Source organism: Anolis carolinensis, chromosome 1 (assembly GCF_035594765.1).
Source record: "Anolis carolinensis isolate JA03-04 chromosome 1, rAnoCar3.1.pri, whole genome shotgun sequence".
Lineage (NCBI taxonomy): Eukaryota > Metazoa > Chordata > Lepidosauria > Squamata > Dactyloidae > Anolis > Anolis carolinensis.
In genome coordinates, this window is record NC_085841.1 from 208,712,427 (window position 1) to 208,727,965 (window position 15,539).

Below are 15,539 nucleotides of genomic sequence, written 5' to 3' on the forward strand. Positions count from 1 at the left end.
TAAGTGGTATATAAAGATATTTTATTTGGCCATTTCTGACAGATTTCCTGTTTGGAAAAGTACTTAAATGCTTATAATTAAGCTTTACTTTGCCCTTGTTCTTATGGACACTAGATTATGTTTCATCTGCCTTTTTATCTCTATTATGACATTGTTTTTGGTCATCTTGGATACTTGGTATAATGTATATTTCTGTCGAATGCTGCCTAACATCTGGATTTTGCTCCCCCCCCAAAAGGCTCATTTGATGATGATGATATCACACATGTTGAAGGAAGTATTGAACCAGTTCGTGACATTGAAATAATACATGAAGAACTTAGGCTAAAGGACGAGGAAATGATCATGCCTATTATAGACAAACTAGAAAAGGTGGCTGTACGGGGAGGTGACAAGAAATTAAAACCTGAATATGTAAGTAAAAGTGCTTCTAAATTTTAAAACATTTTTTACAGCATAGAATTGATTTTAAACAGGAGTGACTATTTATTAGAAGTAGTTTTTATCTGCCACTGTGAAAAACTAGCTAGCCTCACCTCAACTTTTTGTCCTAAATTTATTGCACTGGTATGTACCACATTGCATTGAATTAATAATTGCTCCATTATAGTTTCTTATTTAAATGGTGATTGCATATGTTAAAAATTATGAGTGTAACAAATGTAATGGGCAAAATGACAACTTAATATCATGATTGTGTGTATGTGTTTAATAAGTATTTATTTTTAAAAAGAAATAATGTAGGCCTATGTCCTAATTAGATGCAAATTTACCTGTTTGCAAAGAGCTTTGCATACCATAGAATAATGCAGAATGATCCAGCAATACCTCTAGAAGTGTTCTCTCTAGACCAGGGGTCCCCAAACTAAGGCCCGGGGGCCGGATGCGGCCCATCAAAGCCATTTATCTGGCCCCCACGGCACATGGGCAGAAGGGGGTTGGGCTAAATGACCCAAGGGGTCTCTTCTTCTCTTCCAACCCTTCTTCTTATTATTATTATTATTATTATTATTATTATTATTATTATTATTATTAACAACATTGAGGCCGGGTGGTCATCTGTCAGGGGTGCTTTGCTTGTGCTTTTGGTGCACAAAGGCAGAAGGGGATTGGACTAAATGGCCCAAGCGGTCTCTTCCAACCCTCTTTATATTATTATTATTATTATTATTATTATTATTATTATTATTATTATTATTATTATTAACAACATTGAGGCTGGGTGGCCATCTGTCAGGGGTGCTTTGCTTGTGCTTTTGGTGCACAAAGGCAGAAGGGGGTTGGACTAAATGGCCCTAGGGGTCTCTTCCAACCCTCTTTATTATTATTATTATTATTATTATTATTATTATTATTATTATTATTAATAACATTGAGGCTGGGTGGCCATCTGTCAGGGGTACTTTGCTTGTGCTTTCGGTGCACAAAGGCAGAAGGGGTTTGGACTCTATGGCCCAAAGGGTCTCTTCCAACACTCTTTGTTGTTGTTGTTGTTGTTATTGCTCGGTGGCCAACTATAGTCCGGCTCTCCAATGGTCCAAAGGATCGTGAACTGGCCCCCTGTTTAAAAAGGACCCCTGCTCTTAAACCTTCATCACAATTCTGTAGTCAATTTTGACAGGAAGGTATTCTAGATGTTGAACATAGACCCATGCTGATAGCCTAGAGAGAACTCTTATCTAGGCATTTTTAGGTCTTCCTGTGTGATTCTATGTTTTGGTTGCAAGCCCAAAACAACATTCATTTCAGTTAAGAAAAGATCAGTTCCAGATTATATGTGAAAACTGTATTACACGAAGAGTCCTGAAACTGATCTCTTGTGTAATATGTGGACCTACAGTATTAAGAGTGTCAGCTCATGACAGGATTCTCATATCGTTTGAGCAGATGACAATTCCCAGCATGCTGATGAAGATGAAGCTCTTTCTGTCCAGTTTTCAAATAACACCAACAAGGGTGTTTCGAGATTCAAGCATCACCCCTTTGATAATTCCTTTGCACAGCAGTAATTGTTTGAGAAATCCCAAAGAAACATTTTGCAAGAACATGCTGCAGTCCAGCCCAGCCAAAACCCTTAGTACACTAACAGAGAAGCAGCCTCTGGGCCTAAGTAGGCCATCCTGCAATGAACAACAAGACATTGCTTGTAGATTGGACCACCTTAAGAACATGATGTTTACTATCAGGGACATGGCTGAACCATTAATGGACTTAGTTTCCTCTGCTGAAGCCCCACATGCTATGAGGGATTTGGCTGGGGGCTCTGTTGATGCACTACTAGCGATGAACGAGGACGACATCACAACTATAAGTCCAATGCACCCCCTGATGCCTATGAGGAAGCACACGAATTGCTACCCAACCAAAAAGCTCCTGCTCAGACTGAATTTCTGTAGATCGGTAATGTCTCAGACCCATTTACACCTGCTATCCTGGAATATAATGGGATAGACAAATAAGTTCCATGATTCAGATTTTGCAATTTATCTGCAACAATTTAAAATTATATGTTTGCAAGAGACATGGGCCACTGAAACAAATCCTCCTTCTCTCCATGGTTTCAGTGCATATTCAGTTCCAGCTGTGAAAACGAGCTCTAAAGGCCGTGGTAGCGGAGGCCTTGCCTTTTTCATTTCAGTTGATCTGCATGTGGACATTCAAAGTTTGGATAGTTCCCTACCACAATATATACAGGTCCTCCTCATTAAGAGCACGTTCTTTGGTTGTGTAATCTGTATAAATGTCTATTTTCCATCTAGATTAGCAAAAAATGGAGATCCCAATAATGTTTGGTTCAGGCTATCTGAAACCCTCACCTGTTTGGAATGCCAATATCCCTCCACAAAGCTCCTTTTGTGTGGAGATTTTAATTCTAGAATTGGGGTGGGTATGAAACAAGGCACTAACTTTGGGCAAGATGGACAGGTCACATCTGCTGACAGGGTTTCTCAGGACACAATTAGAAACAAGTCAGGTCTGAGTTTCTTAGAGGTCCTATCCTTGCATCAATTGCATTGTCTCAACGGAACCCGGCATGATATAACACAAGGTGCCTATACCTATGTCACCAACAGGGGAGCTAGTATTATCGATTATATAGCAGTTTCTGCTGACTTGCTACCTGATATTCAAAGATTTGCAATTAATAATAGGGTTGAGAGCGATCATTTTCCTTTGTCTCTCATCACCTCCAGCACAATCCTCCCAAAATTCTCAAAATCTAAATGGAATCCATGTTGGAGAACGAAGAATAAGGAGGTCAGTCAACCTAGGCAACTCCATTCTACACATATTGGAGAGTAATCCCTATAGACTTCACCGACAATACATCCTAGACTCTAACACAGACATTTTACATGCCTATCAATCCATCATTCAAAATCTCAGACCCAAACTGGTCTGTAACAAACAACTAAACTCGAGTAAGCTGGGAATTATAGATGGTTTGATTCTGAATGTAGAAGCACCAGGCAAGCTCTAATGGAGTATTCCAAACATACACTTAGAAAAAATGATGCTGCTTACTGTAAGTCTAGCTCAAATGAGGGCGTCCTATAAGGCACTTTTAAAGCAGAAAAAAGACACACATGTTAGAGCTCAGTGGAACCAATTAGCCTTAGCTGTGTCAGAAAAGAATGAAAAGCAGTTTTGGGATATCATCTCAACTGGAATGCATACGGTCAGGCCGGTAGTGCTTGGGCATATTTCAACACAGCAATGGTTTGATCATTTTAGTAAGCTGTACGGAGCTACTTCCCCAGGGAATTCTACTAGTGCTCCCATTACCATCGGTTTGCCTCACTGGTCTCCTGTGTCAACTTCTGATGTAAAGAAATTGATTACAGCCCTGGCTTTGAGCTCCCCAGGGGAAAATATGATGCCCCCAGAAATATTTAAGAACTTTCCAGAGTGGTGGGCTCCAATATTAGCCAAAGTGTTCTCACAAATCAATAACACAGGCATAATCCCAGAGGGCTGGAAACAGAGCGTAATTGTCCCCATTTACAAGAAAGGTGATAAACAAGATCCCAACAACTATCGCCCTATTAGCCTCTTAGACATTGACTCGAAGTTATATAGTAGACTTCTGTTAAACAAATTAGAAGACTGGGAATATGATAACCAAATCATTTATCTTGAACAGGCTGGTTTCAGAAAAGGACAAAGTACAATTGACCAATGTTTGATCTTGTATTTTTTAGCCCAACAAGCCATTGCTGGACTTACCAAACATCTATTTGTTGCCTTTGTCGACTTAGCAGCAGCTTTTGATTCTATCGATAGAAACCTGTTGTGGCATAAACTGGCTAACACTAGCATGGATAAGCGCCTACTGTTTTTAATCAAGGCACTTTATACTAACACCATGGCTAGAATAAGAGTTGGTATCTCTGGCTCATTAACTGACCCCATCCATACAAATAAAGGAATAAAACAAGGATGTCTACTGGCACCAACACTCTTTAATCTATATCTGAATGACATAATACCTGCACTCTCAGGGCCAGAATTTTTTCCACCCACAGTAGGATCCAAGAAAATTTCCATTCTATTGTATGTTGATGACATGGTTCTAATCTCACCCAAATTGGGCTGAGAAGATTGCTTTCTAAGCTTGGTACTTATTGTTCTGAAGAAAAGCTGAATATCAACTATAATAAAACAAAAGTAATGGTGTTTGGAAGAAGACACTCTCAACACAGATGGACCATCAGGGGTCACCAAATTGAACAATGCCAGGAATTTAAGTACCTTGGAATCCATTTCACAGAAAAACTATCTTGGAAATCCCATATAAAACATACTAAAACAGTGGCTTTGTAACTATTGGAGCAATCCTCAGATTTTACAACACTGCAGGGGGTCATCTTGTTGTCCCAGCACTCAAAATATTCCAGAGTAAAGTCATAGCCCAGATTTTGTATGGTGCTGCTGTTTGGGGATGGGATGAGACTCAGACAGTGAAACTAGAGACCCTTCAAAATACATTTCTTAAGAAACTACTGAGGCTCCCACCAGGCGCCCCAGCAGCCTTAGTCCGGGCAGAGGTTGGTTTCCCTTCCATTAGATCACGTATTCACTTCACCCTATTTAATTATTGGAGAAGTGTAAAAGAATCATCAGTTAGGGTCCTCCCCAGGGGATGTTTTGAACAGATAGCAAAATGCAAAGTCTAGAATACAAGATACCAGAAGCTGCTTGAATTTCACCCCACTCTGTCCAATACACCCTCCATCTTGAACTCAAGGGAGAAGCTCAAGGAATATATTTTCAATCACAGTGTTCACCTGGATAGGCAGGCTAATAATAATTCAAAAATTTCCCACTGGTACAGACTGTACAAACTTGACCATGATAGGGCTATCTACCTGACTAGGCTCACATTTCCAAAACTTAGGCAAGCCTTGACAGCCCTTTGTTTCCAAAGTATGCCCACAGCAGTGATTGATGGTAGATATACAGGCATCCCTCTGGCTCTTCGTTTATGTATGTGTGGGGCCCCGGAAATTGAGGATTTGCCTCACTATTTGTTTTCCTGCCCTCTGTATTCTGAGCCAAGAACTAAAATTCTGGGGCCTATTCTTTATCCCCTCCTAATGAATACGGTGTCAGAAAGGATTTTCTACCTTCTGTCCGACACTAACCCTGCAGTTACTCATAAGGTGGCCCTTTTTGCCCTGGCAGCACAAAAAATCCGGGCAAAACTAATCTCCGATATCGCAGTTGACTGTGCTGGGGATGCTTTTAACTAATAGTGGTTGTTTATATCCAAGGTGTTCCCTGCTTAAGTTTTAATAATGCTGTACTTACTTGGTTTTATCTTGTTTTTAATTATGTCCATGAAATATGTAGTATTTGAAGGGTATATCCTGACATTGATATTTGCAGCAATTTAATGTTTTAATTATTTATATAGGGTTTTAATGGCATGTTTTATATTGTATTTGATGGTCTGGCTTTCGTGTATTTGTTTGTTTGTCTTGCATGCGAAAGACCTATGGTCTAAGCATTAAATAAATTTGGATTTGGTATTAGAAGGACACACAAACTCAGTATCCAAGTTTCAGTACATAGTAATGTTTACCAATCAATTTCAGGAAAGAAGTACGGGGGAATGTGGGAAGGAATCCCTTTAGGAAGAACATCTTTTTACCCATGCTTCACTTGCCTACAAAATATGTACTGTATTTCACTGATTTTAAGGCACACTTCTCCCCATTTAGGAGTTCCAAAAATGGGGTGCACCGTTGCTTCCACAATGGGTCCATAGAACATAGTGAAATAGACTCATGCAGACAGATGACTTATAGGTTTCTTCACACTTCATCCTCACCCCACAAGAAAGATTGCACTACGAAACCAATTTGAAACAAAAACAAGGTATTGTACTTGCAGATGAAATTCAAAAAAGTATTATAAAAATGTTTTTTTCCCCAAAATTGAAGCTTCAGAAAGGGGATGCGTCTTACATTCAAAGGTGCCTTAGGTTCGGTGAAATACGGTATTTTATCTCATTGATGACACATTCTTTTATATCTATGATATCATCAAATGAAAACAATTAGGCCTCTGCTTGGTTTTATTCCACTTTGAATATTGATGGTGATAAACTAAAGCAGGGGTCCTCAAACTTTTAAAGCAGAGGGCCGGTCCACAATCCTTCAGACTGTTGAGGGGCCGAATTATCATTTGAAAAAAAAACCCGAACAAATTCCTATGCACACTGCACATATCTTATTTGTAGCGCAAAACAACAACAATAACAATGAAAGACCAATACAATATTTAAAAATGAAAATAATTTTAACCAACCCAAACCTATCAGGATTTCAATAGGAAGTGTGAGCCTGCTTCTGGCCAATGAGATAGTCAGGCTAATTAGGATTGTTGTTGTTGTGTGTCTTCAAGTCATTTCAGACTTTGGGCAAGCCTAAGTCCAAAATTATTTATTTATTCATTTACTACATTTATTTACTACATTTATATCCCAACCTTCTCACCCCAAAGGGAACTCAGAGCAGCTGTATGTACATACAATATATTATATTATTAGCATAGCACAATATTAGCATTATATATTACTATATTGAACTATACCACTATACTGTAATATTATATGTAATATATAACATATAATTAATATTATTATATGGTATTATTATTAGTATTATATTGTATAAAATGATAATATTATTATCAATATCATATGTATATACAATATATTATATTATTAAAACTGATATTAAAATATTATATTATAAATGAGGGCGGGGGCCCGGTAAATGACCTTGGAGGGCCGCATCCGGCCCCCGGGCCTTAGTTTGGAGACCCCTGAACTAAAGGCTCGAAATACAGTAGAGTTTCACTTATTCAACACTCGCTTATCCAACGTTCTGGATTATCCAACGCATTTTTGTAGTCAATGTTTTCAATACATCATGATATTTAATGTGTAATGAACTACTTTTTCTGGCAAATTTGTTGTATAACATGATGTTTTGGTGCTTCATTTGTAAAATCATAACCTATTTTGATGTTTAATAGACTTTTTCTTAATCTCTCCTTATTATCCAACATATTCGCTTATCCAACGTTCTGCCGGCCCGTTTATGTTGGATAAGTGAGATTCTACTGTAATATCAAAGTGACCCTTCCAAAACGAGACCTTTCTTTCCTTGCTATGGAAAATCCTTGCCTTGATTTCTTGTTATTGCTAAAGTTAGTTGTTCAAAGCGTACATGAATCAGTCTGGAACATAGGTTCAGTTTATTTAGCGCTATGTAACACTACACAATTATAGCAGCATAATATCACTTTAACTGCTATAGTACTTTCTTATACAATCTTGACATCTATAGGATGTTTAGGGGGTTGTTAATTAGAATATTCTGTTGTAGTTCTTTGTCAGTGGAAGGTTATTTTAGTGTTTTTAGTAGTTACTGCTTTTCTTTGTGCTGAAACTTAAGAATGCTGGAAAAATGCATGCTTTTGCTTTTATGCTTATTTTCATTGCATTTAGCTTGCAAAGTAGAACTGGGACAAGTTGTGCCTGTGTCTTAGAACCATTGATTGCCTTTATTGAAGGTCCATTCTCAAAGCCCCATTATTTTATAGTGATCAGTTATCTAGTTGGTTGGTAGAGATAAAGTCATAAAAGAGGTTATAGTTCTAGAGACAAATAATATATAACATTATTTTATCTTAAGTTCATCTTTTGACCCATAATCCCAAAACAGATTTTTTTTTCTGATGGTGGGTCCTATACAATACAATATACAATACAATAGGGAAATACTATATTTCAACATTTGGTTATGGTAGATGGCTTTGACCTGTTTTTAGGATTTTATTGGTATAAGAGAAAGAAGAGTCATGGTATTTTAAGGATATTTGATGGATCAGTTGAGGCAACTGTTATAATTTGTGTAATATCCCTCTTATTTTATAACTACCAGACATGGAAATTTTAGCGACATGAATTATAAATTTTGCACTTCTATAGTTTTGCTTAGAAAAGTTTCCATTTTTCCAAAGTGTATTATCTCATAAACCCTAACTAGGTCATATAAGATGCAACATATACAAATCTGATATAAACAGGACAATTCACTTTTTTTAATGATTTGTCTTAGGAAGGACATATATTTATGTGTATAGCTCTTAAAGAGAAACTTTGTTTCTCCTTCATGGTGTCTGTTGAAATAAGTACATGTGGTAGTTGGTGCACCTGTGCAGCAATCAACGGAAACCTCTGAAAAGCTGAAGGCTTGTGGCTGTGGCCCCGCCCACGCTCACCAGAGGCTGAGCAAGGGGCTGTAGCCTTAGTTCCTTTTTTCCGCCATCCTTGTTGCAGCAGACTATGAACCTCTCTGACTTACATTTAAAATACTTGACTTTGTACTGTTTTTTGGACTTCTTGACTATCTCCTGCCCTTGATTATGGACTCCACAACTATTCTGACGCTCTGACTGGTGTTATGGCTCCTTCTAAAAATTGTATATCTTGTGGAGATAAGCTCCCTGATGGGGATGCTCATTCCTCCTGCCTTGTCTGCCTTGGCGAGGCACATTCAGTACGCTCTTGTCCGGTCTACTGTGCTCTTAAGCCGCAGGCAAGGAAGAGCCGAGAATCCAGTTTGAGAGCATTGCTCTATGAGAAGGCTATTGCTCCCTCCCCTCAAGGCCAGGCAGCCTCAGAGCCACCAGTGGAGGTTGCCGGCCAGCCTCAGGCAGCTGCTGGCAAGCCCAGGAAGCGTTCAACAGCAACACGCACTCCTTCACCTACCATCAAGGGAGGGAAGAAGAAGCGCAAGACAGGGGGAATTGTGGAGCTAGGAGAGCCTTCGGCGCAGCTGTGTCTGCCCTCTCCTTTGGCCGTTGCAGCCTCTCCTCAATGAGGATGCTGGTCAGGCGTGCATGGAGCTTCCAGCGGTGTCCCGAAGCGGGGGCGGAGCTATGCTCTTTGCGCAGGAAATGCCCCCCACCTCCCGTACAGGGAGAAATGTTGCCAGGCCCCTTCAAGGGGGAGTGCAGCCAGCGAAGCCAGGAGATGCCTCAAGTGCAACCTCACTTAGTTTGCCATGTCCATCCTGCTCACTGGGTGATCTGGCCGTTTGCTGGGTTCATGGAGGTTCATAAGGTTCTGTTCTCCCAGTCTTTCACCACCGGCAGGCTCCTGGTCTTCCTATTCTAGAAGCCCAGCAGCTTATTCCTCCTGGGATTTGCCTCCTCGGCGTCTCCGAACCAGGTACTCCCCTGAACCTTCTAGTCGTCACCGTGTTTAAAAGGATTATATCCATTATTCACCAGGGGGCAGGGCTTATGTGCTGGCGCCCTTGCAAGACCCTCATCAGCGGAGACCCGACCATGTTTCTAGACATGACTTGTTGGTCTTATTGCCTCAGGTACAGTCTTCCCCTGCGTCATCGCGTTCTGTTACTCACGAGGGGCCAGATTCGGATTCATCTGTTGTAACGCCCTCCCACCCTGATCAGTCAGACCCAGTCTCAGCTCCTATGACTGATGAAGCAGCTGCTTTTTTGGCCTTAATAATTAGGCTTGCCAAATCTTTGAGTTTACCAACTTAAAAGGCGCAACAACCTGTTATGTATACACCTGAAGAACAGATCCAATAGACAGTGTCCTCTACAGCTTTGCCAGCATTACAGTACCTTATCCAGCTGGCCAGGAACCCAGGGCAGGCGCCATCTGCTGTTCCTGGTGTCTCCCGTTGCTGGGATACGAGGTACTGCATTGATCTAACATCTGCAGAGTGGGTAGCTAAATCTCCCAAAGCTAATACAGTAGTTGTCAACATGGCCAACATGTTGCATACCACTCAACCCACACCATCAGACAAAGAGGATAAAAATTGGACACTATGGGAAGGAAAACACATGCCAATGCAAGCCTGGGCATTCGCATGGCACACTATGGTGCCTATATGGCTTCATATCAATACTTCCTTGATCTCTTGCCCCTGAGCAACAAACCATGGCTAAGGCTTACAATTGAAAGGCACTCCTTCTGAGTCGTGCTCAAAAGGACATGGCCCAAAACTCTGCAGATAATACTGGAAAACTTTTTGTGTTGTCCACATCCCTGCACTGACATGCATGGCTTTGTACCTTGGCCTTGTCAGAGGAAGGAAAGGTACTGGCCGAGGACCTCCCCGCTCATGATGACAGTTTGTTTAATCCTGATACAAATACTAACCTTAAAGAGTCCCAGGAGGTCAGACAGGCTGCACGGAAACATGGCTTTCAGCAGTCTACTTACCAACCCCAAAATAGAGCTTCTTCATCTTCCTCATATTCCAGAAAGGCATACTTACCTTCTCTTAGACCAGGGGTCCTCAAACTTTTTAAGTGGAGGGCTGATTCACAGTCCCTCAGACTGTTGGGGGGCCAGACTAGGGTGAAATAGTCCAAAATTGGGATTGTTGTTGTTGTGTGCCTTCAAGTCATTTCAGACTTAGGTCAACCCTAAGTCTAAAGTTTAGGACAGAGGCCAGGTCAATGACCATGGAGGGCCTTAGTTTGGGGACCCCTGATCTAGACGATTTCATAAGACCATAGGTAAGCAAAGTGACCCCCAAAGACCATCTAGATGGTCTCATAAATCCATCGGTAAGGAAAGGGACCCTCAAAGGCCATCTAGATGATCTCATCAGGCCATCAGAAGACCATAGATAAGGAAAGGGACCCTCAAAGACCATCTAGATGGTTTCATAAGACCATAGGTAAGGAAAGGGGCCCCCAAAGGCCATATAGACAATCTCATAAAACCACAGGTAAGGAAAGTGACCTCCAAAAGCCATCTAGATGGTCCCATAAGGCCGTAGCTAAGCAAAGAGACCATCAAAGGCCATCTAGATGATCTCATAAGACCATAGGTAAGCAAAGAGATCTCCAAAGACCATTGAGATAGTCTCATAAGACCATAGGTAAGGAAAGGGACTCTCAAAGGCCATCTAAACCATCTCATAGGACCATAGGTAAGGAAAGGGGCCCCCAAAGGCCATATAGACAATCTCATAAAACCACAGGTAAGGAAAGGGACCTCCAAAAGCCATCTAGATGGCCTCATAAGGCCGTAGCTAAGCAAAGAGACCTTCAAAGACCAACTAGACGATCTCATAAGACCATAGGTAAGCAAAGAGACCTCCAAAAGCCAGGCAGACTTAGGTCAATCCTAAGTCTAAAGTTTAGGACAGGGGGCAGGTAAATGACCTTGGAGGGCCGCATCCAGCCCCCAGGCCTTAGTTTGGGGACCCCTGTCTTAGACCATCAACACAAACAAGGGCGCCATGCTCTCCTAAACAACAGCCGCATGCTAAAGCACGCCAGCAGGGTAAAGATCGGCCCCAGCAGAAAGCGAAAAGTCGCTTTTAGCAACAATCTGTCTTCTTCCTCTACGTCTATCTTGTCTTCACACAGGTGTGGTACCCCTTCACCTCCATGGGTTCACAAGATTTCGGATGTTTCCCCTTCAATCAAACCCATTTCTCACCAGCCACAACACGTTCACTTTGGTACACGACTGGCTGGATTTTTTTCTGCATGGCAGAAATGACAAATCGGTTCTTGATGTCATTCAACATGGCTATGCCATTGAATTTGAGAACACCCCATCAGTAGGTTTCATTCGCACTACAGCATCCTCCTCTGTCCTCTGGGATAAGGTTAGGGCCCTACTTGAGAAAGGGGCAATTGTGCCGTTGCTATTTTTCCTCTGCCTTCTTTTCTTGTCCCTAAGAAAGATGGAGGCCAGAGGCCAATTCTGGACCTGAGAGGCCCATGGTTACCCCCCCACCCACCCACCGCCAGCCTGGCGTTTAGATTTTGTTTTGTCTGCATTAATGAAAGCTCCCTTCAAGCCAATGGCTTCTGACGATCTTCCTTATGTTTCTTGGAAAACGGCCTTCCTTGTAGCAGTCACAACTGTTTGAAGGGCCAGTGAGCCCTCTCTGATTTCAACATGATAAGGTCGTTCTAAGGATGAATATTATTTTTTTGCCAAAAGTTGCCTCCGCCTTTCACATGTTGCAAGACATCGTTCTTCCAGGTTTTTTTCAAAACCTTGATACAAGCCTCAAACAATCCGTTCACATGCTGGATGCCTGGAGGGCACTCGCTTTCTATTTAGATAGAACCAAAGATTTTCGTAAGACACCAAAGCTCTTTGTGAAGTATCACAATGATGCCAAAGGAATGGCAATCTCACCACAAGCCTATCAGCTTGGGTAATCTCCACCATCAAGCTGGCCTACCAGTTGTCTCAAAAAGATCCACACCCCCCCCCCCCACTTGAAAGCCCACTCAACTAGGGCACTAACTACCTCTATAGCATATCTTTGAGGTGTTCCCTTGGATGATGTTTGCAGAGAAGCAATTTGGTCAACCCTGCTCACCTTTGCAACCCATTATAAATTGGACGTCCAGTCAAGAAGGCATACCGTGTTTGGCAGAGCGGTTCTCTTCTCGGCTGCGGCATGATACCCGCCAACCAAGGTACGTGGCTTGCTAGTCTACCACATGTGCTTATTTCAACAGACATCACGAAGGAGAAAGTATGGTTGCTTACCTGTAACCATGTTTCTTCGAGTGGTGATCTGTGAAATTAGCACATCCCCATGCATCCTCCCAGCATGCATGCCTCATACCTCGAGCCGCAGCATGGCGGCGGGGAACTAACACTACAGCCCCTTGCTCAGCCTATATCTCCCTCTGGTGAGGGTGGACGGGGCCATAGCCACAAGCCTTCAGCTTTTCAGAGGATTCCGTTGATTGCTGCACAGGTGCACCAACTACCACATGTGTTAATTTCACAGATCACCACTTGAAGAAACATGGTTACAGGTAAGCAACCATACTTTCATGTACAAAATTATTAAAATATTATGTATAAGAATGTTTAGGATAAGAATGCCATTCAGGCTATGTTTAGGAAACATACATGAATTTCGTGTTTGGACATGGATTCCATCTCTAAAATACCAGATTATGTATATGCAAAATTCCAAAAAAGAAAAAAGAAATCTGAAATCCATAACATTTCTGACCCCAGGCATTTCAGATAAGGGATACTCAATTTGTATTCCAAAGTACAGCATTAGGTAGCATAGGCAATGGTGAACAGAACCAGGAGGAAAGAGGGTTGTCAAAATGTGCTAATGCGGCAACTCTTGAATATTTTATTTTAAAACCCTAAAAATCCCTTACCTAGATGACCCTTACTCAAAAATCTTTTTTTTCCATGAAAGTGTTGACAGGACATGTTCTGCCTGACATTTGCTCTTTGCTCACAATATAAGGTCATGCAAACTGCAGTAATGATTTGGCTTGCTGGATGATGCATACGTGGGATGAACTATGAACATGTCAACTGAGGATAGTGCATTAGTGGAGCAAACTATGGACACTTCACCTGATGTGATGAGTAATGAGTTATATATGTTACAAGGCAACTATGCATGTCCAAAAGGATAGTCAGCAAATTCCATTGTCAGTTAGCTTTCTGCGCATGCTTCTGTAAAATTGTATAAATTGGAAAGCCACTACATGCAAGGGGTAGCATTGCGTTTTCTGGGCATTGTCACCTGCTCTTAGCCAAAAGTAAGTTGTCTTGAAGACAACTTCTGCTGTCAGTCTGCTTTCTTCACCCGCGTCCAAACGAAATTCTGCAACAGTGCATGGCTTCATTGTTCCATGTTGCCCTGAATATATGAGCTTGAAAATTTCTGATAATTTGATGGACATTTAAAAATGTTGTTGAGCATCTAGTGAAATCTTTAGAGTCTGAAACTAAATGGGTGAAGGTAAAAACAAACTAAATTGATTTATCTATATCTTCTATATTAAACCAAATTGTACAGAGATTTTGAAGCCATTGAGGTTTATTCCTATAAAAAGGTAAACTTAAAAAACTTTAAAAATGAAATATTAAAAGTCTTAGCAAATTGAAAGTCACTTCGTTAGGTTAAAAACATAAAATATATTATGCATGTCTTGGTTGACATGAAATGACCATGTTTTTGTGTTAAAATACAGTTTATTCGAATTATTACAAATTGAATTTATTTCTTGAATTTTTATTTAGTTTTTTTTGCTTCAAATGGAGCAACAAGGTCTTGAACTATAAGTAACATCTGAAAATAAGGCAACTCTTCAGTTTTGCCAGTTTGTGAGGAACTGATGAAAACAATTAGGACAGAAGAAAACATCACCATTAGTATAGCAAAGCAAATGATATTATTGCCTCTGGTTTTCCATAGTGTCAAAGAGAGAGAAAACATGTATTCCTATGAAAAGAACAGAAAAAACATTACAGGTACTGCAGTGATCTGATGCTATATATAGTGTTATATAAATATCTTCCTGTTACATAGTTTTTGAAAATAATTTTGGTGGGAATAAGTATATGAACACTTTGTCTTAAACATTTTATCCATCATTCTAAAATAAAATATCCCAGAAACTATTGTTTTCCAATGCATAAGGTGCTTTTAGTGATTCCCCCTGATTTTTTTGTCTATGTGATTGATGTGAGCCCTACTTAGTTTTCTGCTAAAAAGAACAGCCATCTGTAGCAAACAGAACATTCTTTAACTATATAGTGTTGCAGTTGGTGAAGCTTTAAAATCCTTCTTAAGGACTGCCATCATCCACTTGTAGGAGTCCTTTAGGCATCCTTCACCATCAGTTTATCATCACTTCTGTGGGTGACAAAATTGCCATAGAAGCTTCTGTCTGTGGAATTCTAAATGGTTCCACAATGCCTTCTAGGGCGGGGTTGGGGGGGGGAGCACCAGATGTTTTTGGGAGAAAAGTTTTTTGTTAGCACTCCTCTTTCTCCCCTCCCTCCTTTGATTACTCTTTGATTATTCAAAACATTTATATTCTGCCCTTCTCACCCCGAAGGGGACTCAGGGCGGGACACAACATATATACAGCAAACATTCAATGCCAGAACATAAAATAAATATACAGAAACACTAAAATAAGTGAGAAGGCCCTGTCTCTCGTTTCCGCCAATCG

General features: G+C 40.8%; 1 protein-coding gene across 3 annotated transcripts in view; it reads left to right on the top strand.

Moving 5' to 3' along the window:
- Positions 1-15,539, top strand: part of ola1 (Obg like ATPase 1) — a 183,895-nt gene that overhangs the window by 92,060 nt on the left and 76,296 nt on the right. For all 3 annotated transcript variants that reach the window (XM_003225637.4, XM_008118112.3, XM_008118113.3), the window contains one exon: positions 239-414. In XM_003225637.4, the coding sequence (XP_003225685.1) occupies positions 239-414 (176 nt within the window). The remainder of the gene's footprint in view (positions 1-238; positions 415-15,539) is intronic.